We start from the raw sequence: 20,022 nt of genomic DNA, 5'->3' as shown, positions 1-20,022 counted from the left end.
CTGTAGATGACTGGGGGGTGGTTTCTGAGTTCTTATCTAGTATATCCTTTGTGGAAATCCAAGCCTGGTCTTCCGTGCTTTGGGAGGGGGTCAGTTCCTTGGCTTTTCCACTCCATTTGCTGGCTTGTTAAGTTGGTCAAGCACTGTCATGGATTTTCTCTCTTCATCCCTCAGCGTGCTGAACCGCACCCCGGTGCACCTCGTCCATGAAATCATACTCGTGGATGACTTCAGTGATGACCGTAAGTGACCCTTTCCCTGTTGAAAGCGAAGGGCCCAAAAGCCTGGGAGAGACTGGGATTAGCCCTGAGACAGGGGAGAGTTAGTTTGCTGGAGTGGAAGGAAATTTAAAGCTCTGTAGCTGTGAAGAGCAAACCCCGCTGTGCTGGCTTTGCATCACCACGTGTAGAATTCAAATTCCGGATGATCCAACCTCTTCTCATGAAAATAATGCAAGAAAAGCTCTTGGCAAATCGTTTTTATGCCCAGCAGACGTGAATCCAATCCTTACACGGCTGTATCCCACCACAGCTGCAGCCAGGAGCAGTTCTGGGCTGGCACCACTGGAATTCCACAGGACAAGGACAGTCTGATCCTCTTGACCCCATGTGTACATTCTGTATACATTTATGTAGGTTGTCAGCAATTCTTGATTTTTATTTTTTTTCACCTTCTTGTTCACTCCTGGAAAGAGGACTCCCTGCATGGGTTTTCCCATTTCTGAGGTGCACCATGAATAGCATTGTGCACCACACAAACAGCCCACATCCTCCTGCTGTTCCCTCCCAGTTAATAGTGTGACTCAAGGGAAATCAATAGCTCTGGTCTCCAGCAGAAGAGAGCTGAAGCCCCAGGGGCTCCCAGGGAACCACCCCTGCTAAAGACCTTGCCTAGTTCGATGGGAGAGCTGAAGATCTAAGTGCTCAAAAAACAGTCTCAGGCATAAAAAGGATGATAAACTGGCTGAGTGGTCTGTGGCACTTATGTTTCAAGGAGCTGCAAAATAAAGCTGTTTACTTGGAAATGTGAAAACAAAGCCAGATAGGTTTCTTTTAAGAAATGGATCTGGGCTTTGCTCTTGGATGTTATAAATAGGCGCTGCCTCGGAGAGCATTAGGGACAGATTTCACACAAGACCCACTTCTTGGCACTGGCACCTCCCTGGGAAGCTGCTGAAGCTAGGGGAAAGAGCTGCTGTGACTGTGGTGAGCCCTGGAGCAGCTCCAGCACAGGGGGCAGGCAGGCTGGGCAAGCCTGGGATCTGGCAGAATGACTGTGAAGGGGAACAGGAGCAGGTGCAGGGACTGGAGATGCCCTGCAGAACAGCAGAGCAGGATTTTTGGAGGGTGGAGGAAGTAAATGGCAGGTAATTGGCTAAATTAGGCAAAGCACTTGCCTTCCTGGGAGGAGGCAGCTTTGTAGGAGCATAGCTCCCCTGTCTCAGCAGGGCTGGGTTCTAACTCATCCCAGGGCACCAGAGGGGTTTCCTGTGTAACTTAGGGCAGCCCCTCAGCTACTCAGCACTTCTCAGCTATCTGACATCTTTGCTGTGATAGTCTGAGCCTGCTGGCATCTGCTCTGCATGCATTTACATAAAATACACGCATTTGCATAATGCACTACACACACATGGTCAGTTTTTTCCCTGCAACCCACCCCAAGCAATTAGTGCTTTTATCTGGTGCCCAGTTGTGTCTCATTTCTCACCTCCCTCTGCCTGCTGACCTGTTATTCACTGGGATGCAGTTCTCCAGCACGTGAGTTCCCACTATCCCCAGCAGATTTTCACTGTGGGTCCATAGCCAAGCCCTGCCACTTCTGCTGCCCTGTTCCAGCTCTGTCCTGGGTGTGGGTACAGTGATCTCTTGCTGACAGAGATTTCTGAAGGGGGTGAAGGTGGTCAGGGTGGGTGTGTGGGTTCAGGGGTTGGGGCAGAGGGGATGGGGCACTCACCTCTGTGTTTGTAGTGCTGAGGAAGAAGAGGCAGAGGAGTGAGAGGTCAGGTGTACCCATTACAGCCCCTTCCACCTCTACACACCCACGCTATGACCTCCACAACCCATGAAGGATGGTTACACCTGACATCCTCCACTTTGCAGAAATCTGGGTGAGGACAGATCCTGGAGCTGCCTGTAAGGTTGCAGGAGCTCCCTAACTCGGGTGTAGGTGGCTGTCAGGCCTTTCTGCCCCATGGAGCTCTTGCCCAGGGCGTGAGGAGCCCCCAGCTGCCCCACAGGGCTCTCTTTGAGCATCTCCTTGCTGAAGGCTCCAGGCCACCACAGGAAGCTCCTGCCCCGCCAGGCAGACACGCATCAACAGCTTGCGCGTTGCTTTGCAGCTACCAAAAATAGTCATTTGCATTAATGTGCAGAAATTTAGATTCTGACCCGAACCACAACTTTTCTGTGCTGATTTTAGAGCATAATTCAGCTGCTCTCAGTGTAAATCTGCTGAATTTACACTAGTTCTGTGAAAACTGCTGCTCTGCCAGGCCAAATTTATGCTTCACAAGCTGAGGGGCGAGGCTGTCGTGACCCAGCAGCGCCATTGACCTAACAAACCATCAACCAGAACAGGACAGGGTCCTCTCCCTGCTGCCAGTGTCTCCTGGGAGTGCCCATTTCTGCTGCCAGAGGCACTGTGGGGGTGACTTGTCCTCCCTTTGTGTGTCCCCAGCTGATGACTGCCGCTTGCTGGGCCAGCTGCCCAAGGTGAAGTGCCTGCGGAACGGCCGGCGGGAAGGTAAGAGCTGCCTGTCCTCAGCCCACATGGGAAACACAGATTTTGGGAGGTGGGAAACACAGATTTTGGGAGGTGGGACGCTCATGGGGCCATGGGGAACCCCCTCCATGCAATGGTCAGCAAGGAGCTCAGTGGCTCCTGGGAATAAGGGAGACCCTGATTAAGGAAAATGTGATAAAGAGCTGGGATTTGAAATGGATCTCCCCTCTCTCGCTGAAAAAGATGGGGCTATTAAGATTTCCAGTGAGGCTCAGCTGTAGCTTATTAGCCTGAAAATTAGAACAGGCAAAACAAAGCCCCGGGTCTTATTTGTAAAGATGTTAGCTCTAATGAAAAAGAGAAGATCTGCTCCTGCTGTTTCTGTGGGATTTTTTTGGTAATAATTAATTATATTTGAGAGATTAAGAAGGGCTATATGGAGGATGAATGCATGTCCTACTCGACTAATGCTGGTAACGTTTGGAGACATCTCCCCATTCCCCATAGCCTGAATGTGTCTTTCAAATCCGGGTTTGCAGTATTAGGATAACTGAAAACAAAGATATTTTTTGGTGCTGCAAATCCAAGGTGTGCATCCAGGTCAGTGTTGGGTTGAGGAGACTGAGGAGTGGAAAAGGTTCCTTTTCTCTGTGGATTCTTTCTGCAGAGGGTTTCAGCTCTGCAGGCCTGGTGACAGGGTGGCATCAGGCCCCGTGGGTGTAAGAGACATTCTTGCTTTGGCAGGAGATTAAGGGAGATCTCCACAGACCTGCACCACCACCTCACCTTTCTCCCCTGCCTTATGGGGGTATGTGTGTGCTCATCTCCAGCTCCTGAGGGACCTGCAGTTATTGGTGCTCTATAAATCAGCCACAGTGTGGGAGCTCAACCTTGCATTGCTGAGTTCATCACTTAAACTGTGTCCCCCAGGGGCTGCCAGGGTTTGGGAAGGGCAGGGGTGGGTGAAGAAGAACATATCTACACACAAGATCTTAGGAGTCACAGAGAAAGATACAGGGAGATACAAGTCTGCATTGCAGCAGGAGACCTTGGCAAATTCTGGGTGCTCCAGGCTTTGTTCATGTGTTCCCTCTCCTGCTCAGAGGCTGTTGCTTAAGCCCTTTCCCCTAAGCAATTTTAGTATGAAAGTCAGTGACCTCCTGCATGAACCTGATGTGTGGCTGTTCCCTGAAATCCTGTCTCTTTATCTGCCTGTGTCCCCTTGTATTGCCACTATTTCTCCTTCTTAAAGAAGTTCTGCTCCCCTTGAGTCACCTGTTTCTCCTTTTGTTTGATGCGTGCAGCAATCCATTCCCATCTCCAAATGATTCCAAATTCACTGTCATGACCCTGATAAGTCAGGCACCTTGAAAAGCCAACCCTCTTTCCTTGGTGGAAAATGTGTTCCCATTGAGCAGTGCCCTCAGGGTGGGAGAGAGATCTGGGGATCACTGGGAAACAGAAGGGGTTGCAGCAGGAAAAATTAGTAGTCTGGGAAAAGCTCAATTCTGAGGTGTTCGCACCCCCAACTCCTCTGTCCCATTCCCCACTGCCTCACATCTGTGTTAGATTTGTTGCCTGCAGAGGGACATGAAAGCATTTTGAGTCATGTTTTGTCCCAGAAGATGACAGCAGAATTAATTGCGCAAACTACATATTGGCATAAATGCCATAAATCAGCAACCTTGGTGGCGCCATTTATTTCTTTGGGGATCTTAGGAAATGCTTGGCATACCTTGCAGCACCAGAAAGGAGACAATGAACCTGGGCTATGCTTTATCTGGGTGGGATTTAGGCAGGTTAAAACCCAGGAGAAGCACGAGTTGGGGAGGCTGGGGATGTTACCCAGCCATGTGGGGAGCAGCTGGCACGGTGTGTCCCCGAACAGGTCTGATCCGATCCCGAATCCGAGGGGCAGACGTGGCCAAAGCAGGTGTCCTGACCTTCCTGGACAGTCACTGCGAGGTGAATAAGGATTGGCTGCTCCCCCTGCTGCAGAGGATCAAGGAGGTGAGTGCTCTTGAGACACCAGAGTCACCCTCAGGGGATGCATCCCCTTGTCCCCCTCCTCTTCCTCCTCCCAGTGGGCATGACCATCCAGCCATAACCAGCTGCGTGCAAGCATCCAAATAAGGGGTACAAAATGGCCTTTTTGGGGTACAAAATGGCCTTTTTGGGGTACAAAGTGGCCTTTTCTAGTCTTGCTCCACCCAGCAGGCAGGTGGAGTGTGTGTGTCTGGCTGGAGGAGCACATGGGTGGGACAAGGTGTCTCTGGGGCAGTGGGACTCTAATGGGCAGGCACAGGTTGAGTGGTGGTAGGGGAATATGTGGGCAGTGCTCCAGCAGAGATTTTAATTAGGCTCATGTAAAATGCTCAGTGATGATGATTTAAGGGAGTGACGGCTCCTTGAATAGGGGCCGAATTTAATTTCATGCAAATTAAGCGCTAATAAATTGATTTAATAGGATTTAAATTCTGCTGATTTCGGAGCAGACAATGACATTCCCCTTTCTCTGGCTGTGTCTCTCCTGCCAGACGTGCACACAGAGGCTGCTGGCGCCTTGTCACTCGAGTCAGGGGAGCCCTGTGCCCTGACCTGCTGGCAGCAGAGTGCAGGGATTGATCCACCATCAGCCAGGGTGTGGATGCACCATCCTCATCCTTTCCCTTCGCCCTTGCTGCACCTCTGGCTCCTGATCGCCACTGTTAATTACTCAGCAATTTTATAGCTCCTGAGTTGCATTGATATAAGGGCAGCTGGGTGGTAGGTCATGGAAAAATGTGCCTGGCTGGTGTTGACAGTGCCCCTCACCTAAGGCATCCTGCTTTTCACACCTGCAGATGTGGCAGCTGTGATGGCTGGGCTGTGCATCCCCTCTGTGTGTCAGCAATGGGACAGGGGCAGGGGGGCACAGCACCAGGGCAGGTCCCTCCACGTGGGTGAGGGCAGTCAGTGCTGCTGGCACTCATAGCACAGCCAGCACTGGAGAGGTCCCAACCTCTGTTTGCAGGCTGGGCACAGAGCTGCAGATAGATGGAAATGTGATGGAAATGGGCTGTTCATATCATTGATCATGGCTCTGGTAGAGTTATGAGAGCACATGCTGTGACATCCCACTGGAGCTTCATGGCTCGCCTGTCCAGGCTGGGATTTACTATCAAGCTTTACAGCATCACTTGTTCTTCTGGGCTTTTTAAAGGCAGGCATTCTTTGCTTTGTGCCAAAACCCTGCTTGTACTTCAGTCAGGAGTATCCAGAGCTTTTGATGTGTTTTGTCAGGAGAAGGGCAGTGAAGGCAGCAGGAAGGGAGTTGGCAGATCTACTTTCCCACACAGCTCCAGGACAGTGCCCCATGTCCAGCATCCACAGGATGGGTGAATGTGAATGCCATGTGCAGCATCACCATAGGAATTCCAGTGCCTTGTGGTCTGAACGCAGCATCAAACACACACATCACCTCTGTAAACTCCTCTGGATTGAATCTTTCCCCAGCTGGAAGTAAGGCAGTCTGTGAGCTTGCAGTGCTGCTCATGCTGCCCTGACCTTGCCCAGCATCTTGCAGCCTCAGGCAGCAGGGGAGATGTACTACAAAGGGTGTTAAGGAACCTGCAAAGCCAGAGGGGTCCTGCATGCCTGCTTTTTAACTGCTCACAGAAGCTGCAGGAGAGGGGCAGAGTTCCTAATCTCCTTCCAGGCCCACCGTACCCATCCCTGCCAGCAGGGTTAAGGTATTGATCAGTGAAGTGTATGAAATGTTACTGCTGCCACCTTCAGGCTGTGCTGTAGAGAGGGCTCCCTGGCCAACTGCTCCATGAGGATCAGCTGCCTGGGAGGAGCATTTCTCACTCTTGCTCCCAGGAACAGCCTGTTCTGAGCTGATGTGCTTTAAGTTCCAAGCAAACGAGCGGTGAGTGCCTCAAGGCGCACCCATCACTTTTGTCACCACAGCCCAGTCACCCCGCTCTTGGCTTCTCTTATTTTCTCAGCCAGAGCAGCCATTCCTGCCCCTTTTCGTGGTGGGAAGTGCCGGTGTGCCACCATGAGCCCGTATCAGGCTCCACCTCGAGCTTTCCCAGCAGCTGATGATGGTTTCCCCCCATTGGCGGCCATGGGCAGCACACAGCCAGCACATGGATTTGGGAACCAGCAGGAAGAGCAAGTGATGGAGAGTGGGGGAAAGAGAGGGTGGCTGGGGGATCCCAGCCCTGTGCCTGTCTCAGGGAGCAGCAGTGATGGTCAATGTCTCACACCAGCATGCTGGGAGTGTGAGCCTGGGCTCCTAGTTTTACTTACGGAACAAATATCTCTAAAGTCATTAATGGTGCATTTCAACCAAGTAACTTTTCTAAAAATGTAATTATCCATCCCAAGGTATTTTTACAGTATAACTCAACAAGCTCATCCCACAACTGGGTTTGCAAATGGGATGGACCAATGAATGGTGACCCCCCCCACTCCCAGCTCAAATACCCCCAGTCTGGTGCTTTCCTGGGAAAAAGGAGATCCGTGAAGGGCAGCCTGCCTAATCTTTGCTTAATCCTGCTGTGGGGCCAGAGCAGCAACTGTGGCCCTTTTTGTTGTCCATTACAAGGTCAGGATGTAGAGGCTGAAAGCCACTCTGCCCTTCTCCAAGGCTGAAATATATCTGTTCTCTTCAGGGGCATTTTCAGAGTTTTTTCCTGTTGGTTTAGATCCATACATCAGTGTGTTTGAGAACAGCATTGCAGAAATTAATGCTCAGGTTTGTGAGAGAAAATTGAAGGTTTGGCTGTTGTTAATATTAACATGCCCTGGTATGGGTGGGTAGCAAAAAAAAAAAACCCAGAAAGATGAAGCTGCCTATAATAAGATCTGGTGCTCAGCCCAAAATAAATCATAGCAACAGCACTGTGCTCTTGAGCATGCCGTGCTTTTCTTGTGAGGGTCAGAGAGACCTTCATGAAAGCTGAGCAAATATATATATGTTCCCAGGACATGGCAGGGAGAGGACAGCCCTGCTCAAGGTTAGCACCTCGCAGTAGTGCTCTCAGCCCAGATGTGGAGGGGATTTTCTTACAAGAAGTGGAGTGCAGTGAGCAGAGTGGAATTGAAACCGGGGGTGGGTGTCAGCCAGCTAGAAATGCTCCCCAGTAAGATGCTTGAGGGACAGGTTTTAAATGAGTGGATGCAATCTTTTCCCTGCACTGCTCAGCACACAAAGCTGATGCTTTGCTTAAAACCTTTCCCCTGGCCTCAGGCAATTAAAGGATGTTGGCTGTGCTGAGCTGTGACAGGCTGGGGGACACTGTGCAGCAGCCAGGAAAGGGTTGGAGGGTTTGAAAGGCTCACCCTGCCTGGATGTGGCTTGTGTTTCCCTGTGCAGCACAGAGGTGCAGCAGACTTTGCCCTTTTCAGTGAGATGTTTGACTCACAGAAAGTGATGGTGGGACCCCTGGCTTGACCCTGTTAGGGAAATACCAAGTATTTGTCATGCTCAATTGGAAAATCAGCTCTAGTCCAGCTCCCAGCTCATGGCCTTTGGTTGCTTCTTCCCACTGCATTTGAATGCTTCTTTGTCAGGACTAATTTCTAAAACAAAGTCTTTCCCCAGTGAGAGAGCAAGCCCGAGTGTGCTCAGATGCTTTGCTTTGTATAGCTGTGAAAAACAATTTGATCTGGTGAGGGTAAAACCTTGAAGTTTGAGCTATAATTGGAGTTTGGGATTTTTGAAAAGAAAAAGGGAGATAAGAGACCAGTCAAAGCTGTCAGAGTCTCTTCCTCCTGTAGATATTTTTGTTCATAACTGTTTGTATAATCTCTTTGCCCATAACAAGATGTTAATTAAATCACCACCAACTATTTTGAATAAATCAGGTCTTTCTTTTTTAACCCTTTCACAGCTTTGGCAAAACTAACTGTACTGCCATAGTTGGTGCATTTAAAAAAATACCCACATTTAAGCTTTTTGGCTGTGTTTTTCCTCTGTCATTTCAATTGCCTGTTTCTCACTTGACTTCTGAAATCCTGTTAAAAGTATTTAAGGGAGGTGAAAGGGGAATATTTTGGTGGATTTATAAAAGGCAGAAGGAGCTTTGCATCCAGCCCAGCTGGCTGCCAAGTACAGGCACAGTCTGAGGACGAGGAGGCAGTGAGGGACTCTTGTCCCAGGCAAAACTGAATGACACCACTGTTTGCAGGCCCTTGGTGTCTCCAGGAGTTTGGAGCCCCTTGCCCAGTTTGGATGGTGTCACCTGAAGTCAGGGGTGTTTCTGCTTCTGCTTTGCAGGATCCCACCCGGGTGGTCAGTCCCGTTATTGACATCATCAACCTGGACACTTTTGCCTACGTGGCAGCTTCCTCAGACCTCAGGGGAGGTGAGTCCAAGCTTTGTGCATGTCCTGTGGGCATCCATTTTGTGCTGGGGGATGTGCTGGGGGATGGCCTTTGCACCACACCTCTGTCTGCTGCTGCCTCACAGAAAAGCACATGGACGCTGCTCAGTGCTGCTGCTGCACACACAGGGGGTGTGCTGTGAGCAGCGTACTTGCTGCAGTGGCTGAGGTGGTCAAGCAGGAAAGGAGGGTCACGTCAAAGCCACCCTGGGCAGCCCTGGAAGTGACAGGAGGAGATGGGAGATGTCTAGGCAGCAACTGGAGAATGCAGGTGTAGTGCTGATTAGTATGCCTGTGCTATTTGGAGCACACAATGTCCATCAGAGCGTGCACAGGGGGACTAGGTTTCAGCAGCAGCTTTAATTCTGACTTTTCCTGCCTTTGGAGCACTTGACTTTGAAATTGTAATGCAATGTGCTGTTTCTTGTCCATTTGTAGTGGCGAAATATGTTAGGCATTGGACTTTCCTCTCAAGGGCTGCATCTCTGTGGCTGAAGTCATTTGAAAGTGGGGAAAACATTCCATCAAACACAGCTTCTGCAGCCTGCATTGCCTCCTAATCCATATCAATTTCTAATTTCCCCATGGCACTTCTCTACTCTGGTTTTAGGTTTTGACTGGAGTCTGCATTTCAAATGGGAGCAGCTCTCCCCGGAGCAGAAGGCCAAACGACTTGATCCCACCGAGCCCATCAAGTAAGTCAGGAGGGGGAAGAAAGCACCCCAGGGGCAGGACAGGCTTCTGATGTGACCTCACGTGTGTCCCCATGCTCCACAGCAGTGTGGGATCTCTTCCAGGACAGAACTCTGAACTTCTGGTACCTCTAGCAAGCTCCTGGGTTTTGCAGTGCAGCTTCACCCTCCAACACTGAAGCCTGAGAATGCCACACAGAGGGAAGGGGTGTGTTTATGGTTACTGGGGTTTTGGTAGTGCTAGGGATTATGGTTAGGGGAAAAAGCCCAGTGCTGTGGACAGCTACTTCTCTCAGTTCAGCTACCACTTAAAAATAAGGCAGTGTCCTCATGATAAACTTGGTGTCTAGTCAGATCAGCACTGCTCTTCTGTACCTCACTGAGGATTCCTCAGAAATGGGGATGTGCAGGGGAGTGAGCAAAGCTGAACAGGAGCATCTGTCCTCATGTCATGGCATGGAGATTTCTGCTGGAAATCTCTGCTGGCAGCAAGCCTGGTGCTGGTGTCTGCAGCCCCAGCCAGATGTGAGGTGTGGAGGACCCCAAGTGTTGGGGAAGCTGAGGGCCTCAGAAGGCTCCCAGGGCAGAAAAGCACTGCTTCTCCTTAGGATGCTGCTGTTAACAGGAGCTCTCACTGGCTTCCCAAAGGCTGGCCTTGCATTCCTGATCACTGTAGGGCACTGTGGAGATTAGCCTGGGCACAGCAATCACCCCATTTCCTCCCAAGCATCCACACTGTCTCCAACTGAATGGAGAAGGGACTTGTGCCAGCCAGCAGCAAGTCTCCTCAAGCTCTCTTCTGGGCCTGCCCTCCCCTCCTCCCTGAGCCTTCTCTGTGCAGTTTCCTTAGCTAATCCAAAGAAAAAAAAATAACCCTGGTTTGAAATAAAGATCACACAGCTAGTGATGGCTTTTTAAAAGCCCTTCTGAATTGGCTCTGCCTTCCTCTCCCTGGTGGAATGGTGCTCTTAATAGGCTGGCTCCAGGCAAAAAGCCCTTCTGAGTGAATAACCCCCGAGTGCTAAGTGCATTTTTGATGCTGAAGCCTACAATCAGGGCTGTCAACTTTGGGCTTGTAGGAGTTGTGCTGACGGGTGCATTAGCCAGTCATTAAGTGCCAGGCAATTGATGATTGGCAGCAGAACACCAAGGTGGCTGAAAGAAAGGTTCCAGATGCATTTTGGGGTGTTTTGTCCTTTTCTTGGTGAGAAGGTGATGTCCTGGGTCGTGGAAGGGAAGGCAAAGGGAAGGGCTGCTTCTGTGCATCCAGGTGCTGCAGCAGTGCTTGAGAGTGTGTCCTCTCGTCCTTGTGCATTGTTCAGGACTCCCATCATTGCTGGGGGGCTGTTTGTGATCGACAAGGCCTGGTTCAACCACCTGGGCAAGTATGACAGTGCCATGGACATCTGGGGTGGAGAGAACTTCGGTGAGTTGTTCTTCATCCTCCTGTGCCTTGCTGTGTTGGCTTTCCTTTCTGAGTCATGCCAGATGGACACCAGGTCATTTCAGGCTTCCCTTTGAATGTTCTGGCTGGTTTCCCTCATTCACATTCTTAGATTGTGGTCTTAGGAGAGTGAGAGATCTAGCAACCACGAGTGATGGGAAGTGAGCAATTGTTGGCACTTGGGACTGCCTGCCTTCCATGCTGCTTTATTTCCTGTAGGTAAATACCTTCAACCCCACAGTTTGCAGCTTTGGTGTTACCAACAGGTGAGAGAACACTACATGCACCCTTCCATTCCTTCCTGATCTTATTTTTGCTTTAGTAAAGCAAAGAATTTGTCTTAATCCATTAATGACAGCATTTCCAGGCTATGAACTGAGGTATCGGTCCCTCCTTGAGTTGGCAGAGTACCTGAAGCTGCAGTTCCATCAGCATGCAGCAAACAGGTGGCAGAGCACCAGGACTGCTTATCCATTCCTGTATCCCTGGTGGCTGAGGGCTGCCCAGCTCTCTCTGATACTGTCACTTTTCCTGCACAAAAAAAAAAAGGGTTGAGCTCACTTAAATTCTGTGATCTCTGGCCCTTACCATGGGACAAGAGGGACATAAAGAAATCTCCTGCAAGCACACTTGAGAGGGCACATGAAAGAGGTAACAGCCTGTCCCTTGTCCAGCAGAGCTGGATGGGGCTGTGCTGTTCTCCCTTTGAAGCTGCAGTGATGCTGTGGATCAGAACAGCAGACTGTACCCAGGAAAGAAGAGGGAGACACTCAGTGTCAGGCAGACAGATCAGAACCTGGCTTTAATAGCTTTGCACCTCTGGGGAGTGGGGCTGGCCAGGAAGGAAGGCTCTTGTGTCTCAGCACACACAGCCATGCTGTCACTCATCCAAGGGAGCAGATGCTGCTGCCTCGCAGTAATCCATCCACTGCCTGGCACTGGTGTTTCTTTCACATGCCTTGTCCCTCTGGATATATTTTATTTATTTCTATCTTGTTATGCAGTAGGAATCTCTCTCTCTTTCATGCTTTCTCTCTGTCTTGCCTTTGAAGTGACCCAAAGCATCTCAGTGGAGTGGCTGTGAGGAGACCTGGGAGGGGAGTGGCAGCCCTCCCACCTTCCCTGCTGGATCAATAGCCCAAACAAAGCATTCAGGAAGGGAACTGGACAGGAGAAGAGCAGGAGATGAGCTGCCATGCTGTGCCTGACCTGCTGTCTGTCTGTGCCCATCATTTGTGTCTGACAGCAGCCAGCAGGAGCTGCTCCTGGGAGAAGCTCCATCCTAGCTCCATTCTTGTCCTGTGCCCTGTAACAGCAGGAATTGTGCTCCTTGTGCCTGGTTGTGACCCATTCTGCAGAGGAGAGGTTTCCCTTGCTGGTGCTATGCCCCAGCAGGCTGCTCCTGACCAAACATGCACTGGCAGTGGTGCAGGGCTGTGGGAATCTACAAATTTAGAGGTTTTTGGGAAAGCTGAAAAAGGCAGGCCTCAGAGGCAGTAGAACTGTGATTAGAGCTAAGCAGCAGCCATGAGATAGGTTAGCAGAAAAATTATTTAAACTGTAGAAAAGTAAGGACAAACAGAACAATGGTCTGTGTATTAACACTTGTCTGGAATAATTCTCTAAGCTACAGAGAAGTTTATCTAGCAAGATATTAGGAAGTTTGAAGCTTAATAATGGAGCTCTGTGCATTGTGTTTTAAGGCTTACAAGCAGGTATTGTATTCGAAATACACAAGCATTGTTTTAACCAAAGGTATCTGTGCTTATGGTGATTGGATAGAACTACTGTCAATGTGCTTTTGCTTTGTGTGATCAAAAAACTTATAAAGTGACTTGTAACAGTAAGTTCTTTGTCTGCTGCCTAGAATGTGAGCTGGTGGCATCTTCTCATTGTCATAACAATGTAATGAGACTGATGCTGAAAAATAAAACAGCTCAAGGCACGTTCCCAGCAGTCCCATCCCATTTGTGATTTGTACAGAGCCCCCAGCCAGTGATACAGGGGTACCACAGCCTCCTGTGACAAAGGAAAGCAAAATCAAGGTTAACATTGTGACAGCAAAGTGCAGGTCTGCTTAGCAGCAGGGCAGATCCCATCTTGCCCATTTTCCTGGGAGCAGAAGCCCAGGAAATGGGCAAGAAGCCCAAGAACACCTGGCTCACAGCTCCACCTCCTGCAGGTGCAGCAGTTGGGGGCAGTGTCCCATCAGGCAGAACAAAAGTCAGCGTGTCTGCCTTTGAAGGAGGACACTCTAGGTGTTTTATATCTTAAATTTACTGAATTCCCTGTAGATGAGTAATGGCAAGAAGGACTTGCAGGCCAGCAAGAAGTGCTGGAGGTATTTTGCTGAATGAAGGCCAAGTCCAGCACACCCCAACATGTACTGCTTACACCCCCTCCTGGGGTACTGGCAGCATCTCCTGAGGGTCAAGGGAAGCACACAGTTGCTTCTTGCTCCCCTGGCTCCTCTGAGCTGACCCTGTACCTTACTTTAGTTGGTGCTTCAGTTTGCTTTCCCTTGGGGCACTTAGCTCTTGGCTGCCTGTCTGGATATCTTGTTTGTTACTGGCCATGGATGGCTCCAGGGGTGGAAATCTGGCTCCTGTGGAAATCTGTGCTTTTGTTATTTCTTCTGTACCTGGAGCAGGCTCTGCAGTGTGCAGAGAGCTCAGACTCCTCAGCATCTCCTTTGTGCTGTGTCCTCATTCCAGTTCACAATGCACAGAGATGACCTCTTCACGAGGCTTTGAAAAAAACTCAGGCAAGGAGCGAATGCTGTGAGTCTTTCAGCACACCAGGGAGCTGCTCAGCTGGTTGTCCCCTTGTATTGGGTGCCCTTATGACTGACACAGCAGTGCCAGCAGAGTGGCCAGTGCTGTGACACACAGACAAGTGACAGCAGCAGCGAGTGTTGTGACACAACAGACAAGTGACAGCAGCGAGGAGAACCAAGAGCAGCAGCAGCTCAGAGTGGCCACGTCCTGCCATAATCTCATTTCCCTGCAGCTGTGATGAAGCCAGCTCCCAATATAGCACCAGGATATGGCACAAGGGCACGTTTTATTGGCCTCTTAGTACCCGGCACTGGGGAAAGTGGTGAGGTTCCAGCAGCTGTTGGCAGCTCTTGCATGTAAACACGGCGGTGGAGGGAAGGGGTGGGAGTTTCTGGGAAGGAATACTGCTCCCTGCTGTGCTTTCCCACCCCTGCCATTGCTTGTCCCTGCTGCCAGGGCCAGCTGTTGGGGATGGGATCAAAGCCTTGAATTTTGGATCCAGGCATTGAGGCAGGAAGGTTTTGCAGCTGTTTCAGCCTTCCCTTCCCATCAGCTCAGGAGCAGGCGGGTGTGCTGGGAGCGGGATGGGAGCAGCATGGACCTGGCTCCCACCTCTGGTGCAGCTCAGGGCTGAGCCCTGTGTGCTCTGAGGGCTTTGGAGGTCCAGGCTCCACTTGGCCTTTGCTCCCTGTCAGCTGTTCTTGGAGGGATGGAAGCTTTGTAAGCCCTTGGAGGAGGAGAAGTCCTGTTGGCACTGTCCCATTCCTGCCACAGGTGCTTGTCTTGCCAGCATCCGACCTGGGGACATGTCATCCTTGTGCTGGCATACATGAGGGGACTGCTGGGAGCACAAGTTGGCAAAGACAATGGGTGTTCTCCTGTCTTAATTCTGTCGTTAAATGGGGGAGGGTGTGTGTGAAAAGGAATTACTAGTTTTGCAGTAGATACATGCTACATATAGCTCTGCACTGTCAACAGATGATAAAATAGGATTCAGAGAACTGCAGAAGCCTTTTCATTTTAGTTTCATTTCTTTTCCACGCTGGTACTGTCTGACAATAGAGCTACAGATTCATGGCTTCATAAGCATCAGGAGCAGATGGACCCATTAGATCAGCCATGCTGCTTACCCTTCCTACCTCATCCAGCTCCCTGCCAAGGGCTTTGTAACTCCTGCTGTCAGTTGTGCCACATTTTCCTTGACAAGGGCCCTGTGGGCCAACCACAGAGTGGCTTGGAGTGACTGGGAGACATTTCCCACACTGATAAATTATTCAGATTTTTGGGATAATGCCTCTCACCACTGACCTTTGCTTGTGTGAAGGTGTGTGCCTTACTTGATTGCAGCATTGCACTCCAGGCCCAGATTACTTGGGCAGGGTGAGCTCCTGTCCATTCTGGGACAGGCAGTGCATGCACAGTCCACTTTGTTCTGTCCACTTTGCAAAGACAATGGTGGATTCATAAAGATAATGACACTTGTGGTCATTAATGGAGAGAATTCACAGTTTCTCCTGGTGAACTTGAGAGCCCTTTGGAGGGAAGCGACTCTGAAAGAGGCAGTGCGGGAGTAATGAGGGAGGCACAAAAGTGAGAAGATTCTGCAGTGTGTGAAAAGGGACCTGCTTATGGTCCCACATTGTGAGAGCATTGTGATTGCACCTGCTGTGCTGGAGGCAGGTTTCAAGTGCACTGACTTCAAACAGCTTGCAAAGAAGCTTTGAAATGTGCTTTTAAGGCCCTTGTGCCTAGGAAAGCCAGTCTGGTAATTGATTTACCCCAGTTTAATGTTGCAGAGGATGAAGTAAGAGCTAACACTGGGATTCAGACTGCTCTAGGACAGAAAGACAAAGTGCTGAAGCTGCTTCTCTTACAGAAATCTCTTTCCGTGTGTGGATGTGTGGGGGGAGCCTGGAAATCATCCCCTGCAGCCGTGTTGGGCACGTCTTCAGGAAGAAACATCCCTACATCTTTCCAGAGGGAAATGCCAATACGTACATCAAGTAAGTGGTTTGTACTTGCTTTGTTGTTTTTTTTTTTTTGTGTGAATTAGCCTTGTAGAGAGAGGGGGGAGCAGAGAAGTCAGGCAGGAAAGTTTGTTAGGAAAACTTTGAAATATCCTTGGGCAGGAATTTCTTGAGCTGAAGAATATGTAAGTCAATACAACTGTCCCATAGGATTTCTCCAGTGTTGAGAATATGACAGAAATAGGACATTTATGTGGTAGCTTTCATCAGCACAGAAATGGAGGGATGGCCCCAGCACATCCCTGAGTGCTGGCTGCTGGGACAGCAAATGCTGGTTTAGACCTTGAGGTCACCAGAACACATTTGCAGTGACCTGAAATCAGGCTGCCAGCAACGTCTGTCAGTAGCCAGTGACCTCAGCTGAGGGCTCAGTGTGGCTCAGCTGAACCAGAAAATTTGTTTCCCAGTGCCTCTCTGGGATGGGAGCCACACATCCTGCTGGGGAGGGTGGTTCTGTCTCCAGGCTGGTGCTCTCTGCTGAGCAGAGACAGCAGTGGGCTGCACCTGGCTGGCATGGACCAAAGGGGCTGCCAGGGCACACCAGCTGAAGGGCAGGCACCTCTCCTCACACACAGCAACACAGGGCTGAATCAGGCACTGAAAGGGCTGCCTGGAATGGGCTGAGATCCTGGAAACATCAGGCAAAGAAGGAGGAAATCCAGGAGTGGGAATATGCATGGGAAGGATGATCAGAGCAGCTAGTGAGGTCAGGAAGGTTTTCCTCCATTTTTAGAGTGTGAGGCTGAACATTGTTGCTTAAGTGAATGACAGAGAAAAGCACTGGGGGCACTTACAGTAAATGCAGGGTTGATTCTGAGCTAACCTGCAGCTGTGAGTGCTTACACAGCAGGCTTTCCTTTTAGTGTGGGCTTCCCACTGTCAGAAAGCAGCATTTGTGAAGACCCAGCTGTCTGCCACAGGGCTGCTGCTGACCCAGGCTCTCTGCAGCTTCCTCAGCCTTTGCTTGAGACAGGGGGAGTGCAAATGACACATCTTGTGCTGGTGTTTGCAGGGGTCCCAGGATGAGGGAACAGATGAGAATCTTGACTCCATGTTTCAGAAGGCTGATTTATTATTTTATTATATATATGATATTAAAAGAAAATTATATCTTAGAACTATACTAAAAGATAGAAGAAAGAATTTCATCAGAAGGCTAGAAAAGAAAGGAATGATAATAAAATCTTGTGATTGACCAGAGTCTGAGACAGCTGGACTCTGATTGGCCATTAATTAAAAACAACCACATGAGACCAATCACAGATGCACCTCTTGCATTCCACAGCAGCAGATAATCATTGTTTACATTTCATTTCTGAGGCCTCTCAGCTTCTCAGGAGAAGAATCCTAGCAAAAGGATTTTTCATAAAATATGTCCATGACAGCATCTCACTAACACCTGTGATTTCCAGCCACACAGTGGGTGAGGCAGGAAGGGGATGGCTGTGATGGGCACAGGGCATCATCAAGGAGCAGAGCACAAATTTGAGGATCACTAGGAGGGCTCTTGCTTTCAGTAGTGAAGCAAGACTACTTCAGAGGGGCTGGGATGTGGCAAAACCTCTCCTGTCAAAACCGGAGTGAGAAGGTGGCACCTGCATTGCATCACCTGCAGGAGGAGCAAGGGGAGCTTGGATGGGTACAGGTTTGTGCCTCCCTGCCAGGCACAGGCCCCTGGGGACCTGGGGGATGATGGCTGTGTCATGCCTGGGTGTGAGCCTTGGTACTTATCCCCGTGTTTCTTGTAAACTCAGATGAGATCAGGAAGCCAAACAAAGGAGCCCTGTGCACTGGGCAAGGTTAGGTACAGATGTAGACACTGATTTAGTCATCTCTTGAGCAAGAGCACTTAGACTATTGCCTTAGAGAGAGAGGAGGAAGCCCATGAATCAGCAAGGAGCTGAGAATCAGTCTGGAGAAATGTACCTGTAGGCATCAGGAGCTGGGATGCTATTAACCTTAGGGTATCTATCAGCCTTAATGTTACAGGGTATAGACTGAGAGGAGAAGCAGCTCCTGGCAACCTGAGGCTCTGTAGCACTTCTGTTTAAATAGAGGTGTTAGCAAAAAGTGTCTCCACCTTTCTGCCAGATACTGATTGCTTTTCCACAGAGCCCCTACTTCAGTGTGAGAGACAGCTCAGGCTCCAGTGCAGTGCTGGCTTCATGTGCACAACAATCCTTTTCTGAGCACCTGGGACTTGTCTGGGTCCAGAGCCTGCCCACAGCAGCTCAGTGGTGTGGCTGCAATAGCTTGGAGGCTCTGGCCTGTATTGGAGCAGGAGGTTGGAGAGTTCCCCTGGTCAGGGGAGGGACATGCAAATAGGCATGGAGCAGGAAATCCATTTGCAAGAGGAGTTAGAGCCATGTGAAGCCAACAGAAGATTTGCTGAGGTTCAGAAACCTTCTGTAGACACCTGGCTGGTGTGGGAGAGTGGCATTCATGCTGCAGCACTGTGGTGGGGTCACTTTCTCTGTAAGTTTTGAATGCTGAGATTTGCCTCACTGAAATCCAGGAGTGCAAAGCACAAGAGTCCATTCAGGATTGCAACAAAGGAAATCTTTGCAAAGCTTGGGCAAACTTTTCAGAGCCCCATCTCATCCACTAAATAAAACCCCAGGCACTCCTGCCTTGGAGATGATGCTTGAGACAACCTTCAGTTCTGGGTCTGGTGGATGCAAATCATCCAGCTGAGTTTGAAATGGTGAATTCTTTATCCATGCTTTTTTGGCCTGATGTGTTTGGTCCCTGGAGTAATGGAAAGGAAGGAGCACCTAGTAGTGCCTAGGACCTAGGAGTACCTACTAGTACCTAGTAATGGTGAGGGATGGGCTGGCTCAGAGGGGGTTTGGGTGGAGCTGAGGCTGGGAGGAGGGCAGATGGGTCACTTGGTGCACTGTGGAAGATGTGCCCCTAGTTTCACATGTCCTCTTGCCTTCCCCAGAAACACCAAGCGCACGGCTGAGGTGTGGATGGACGAGTTCAAGCAGTACTACTATGCTGCCCGGCCTGCAGCCCAGGGGAGGCCTTTTGGGAAGTAAGGATCCTTCCTCTGCTGCCTGGGCCCTGCCTGCTGCAGTGGGTGCCCACAGAGACGTCCCCTGCTGTGGAAAACCAGCTGTGTTGCTTTAGAGCTGTGCTGAGAGGGCCCTGAGGAAGGAGGAATGATGAGGAGGACGCCATTGATATTAGGAGGCTAATTAATTACTTTATTAGACTATCTTATTCCATACTATATTGCATTACATCTAAACTGAACCTGCCAAGCACTCAACCCTGCTCACACTGCACAGAACTCGTGGCTGTCACCCAACAGTCCTGACACACACACACACACACACACACTTGGCCCTGACAGGCCAAGGAAACAAAACGCCATCAGTTTGGGTAAACAATCTCCATATTGCATTCTCCTTTTGCACAAACACAGGCACAGCAAATGATAAGAATTGTTTTTCCTTTCTCTGATGTTCAGAGAATGTGAAACCCAGAAATGTTCTCGGGAAGAATTGTGCCTTGCTTTTCTCTGTGAAGAGAAATGTGGCTACATCACTTCTGTAGTGACAATAAATCACTGATGATAGGCATGTGCTGCAGCAGTGAAGTTGATAAAGTGCCAGGTTAAATGCTGTGCTGGTTTATTCCAGTGAGTGAACCAAACCCAGGTGGGGGAAAACCCTCTCTGCCTCTGTCCTGTCCTTCGCATTACATAGAACTATTTCTGATCCTGGACTGGAGTTTGGTAGGAGAGTCCAGAGGTGTTGGTGGCAGCTGACAGGCAGAAAAATCATCAAGTTTTTGGCCTACTGACGCTTTATTGGAAAGCAACAAGTGTTTGTGTGCAGGGAGTTTGCCATTCATTCTGTGAGGAGTCAGAGATGCCTCCCTTTCAGGAGGACTGTAAATATTTGTGTTACATTTCTCGTTTTCACGTTTTCTTTGCCTTAGAAAGTTTCGTTCAGACTCCAGGGGATTCTGAGCCCAGAC

At 49.9% G+C, this 20,022-nt stretch overlaps 1 protein-coding gene across 2 annotated transcripts in view; it reads left to right on the top strand.

The window, feature by feature from the left end:
• Positions 1-20,022, top strand: part of GALNT14 (polypeptide N-acetylgalactosaminyltransferase 14) — a 100,915-nt gene that overhangs the window by 64,916 nt on the left and 15,977 nt on the right. For both annotated transcript variants that reach the window (XM_026794470.2, XM_005488462.4), the window contains exons 4-11: positions 175-242; positions 2,677-2,742; positions 4,610-4,731; positions 8,990-9,077; positions 9,706-9,790; positions 11,110-11,213; positions 15,885-16,011; positions 18,980-19,072. In XM_026794470.2, the coding sequence (XP_026650271.1) occupies positions 175-242; positions 2,677-2,742; positions 4,610-4,731; positions 8,990-9,077; positions 9,706-9,790; positions 11,110-11,213; positions 15,885-16,011; positions 18,980-19,072 (753 nt within the window). The remainder of the gene's footprint in view (positions 1-174; positions 243-2,676; positions 2,743-4,609; positions 4,732-8,989; positions 9,078-9,705; positions 9,791-11,109; positions 11,214-15,884; positions 16,012-18,979; positions 19,073-20,022) is intronic.

The sequence above is a fragment of the Zonotrichia albicollis genome, chromosome 3, assembly GCF_047830755.1.
Source record: "Zonotrichia albicollis isolate bZonAlb1 chromosome 3, bZonAlb1.hap1, whole genome shotgun sequence".
Taxonomy (NCBI): Eukaryota; Metazoa; Chordata; class Aves; order Passeriformes; family Passerellidae; genus Zonotrichia; species Zonotrichia albicollis.
This window is presented reverse-complemented; position numbering and strand designations above follow the sequence as displayed.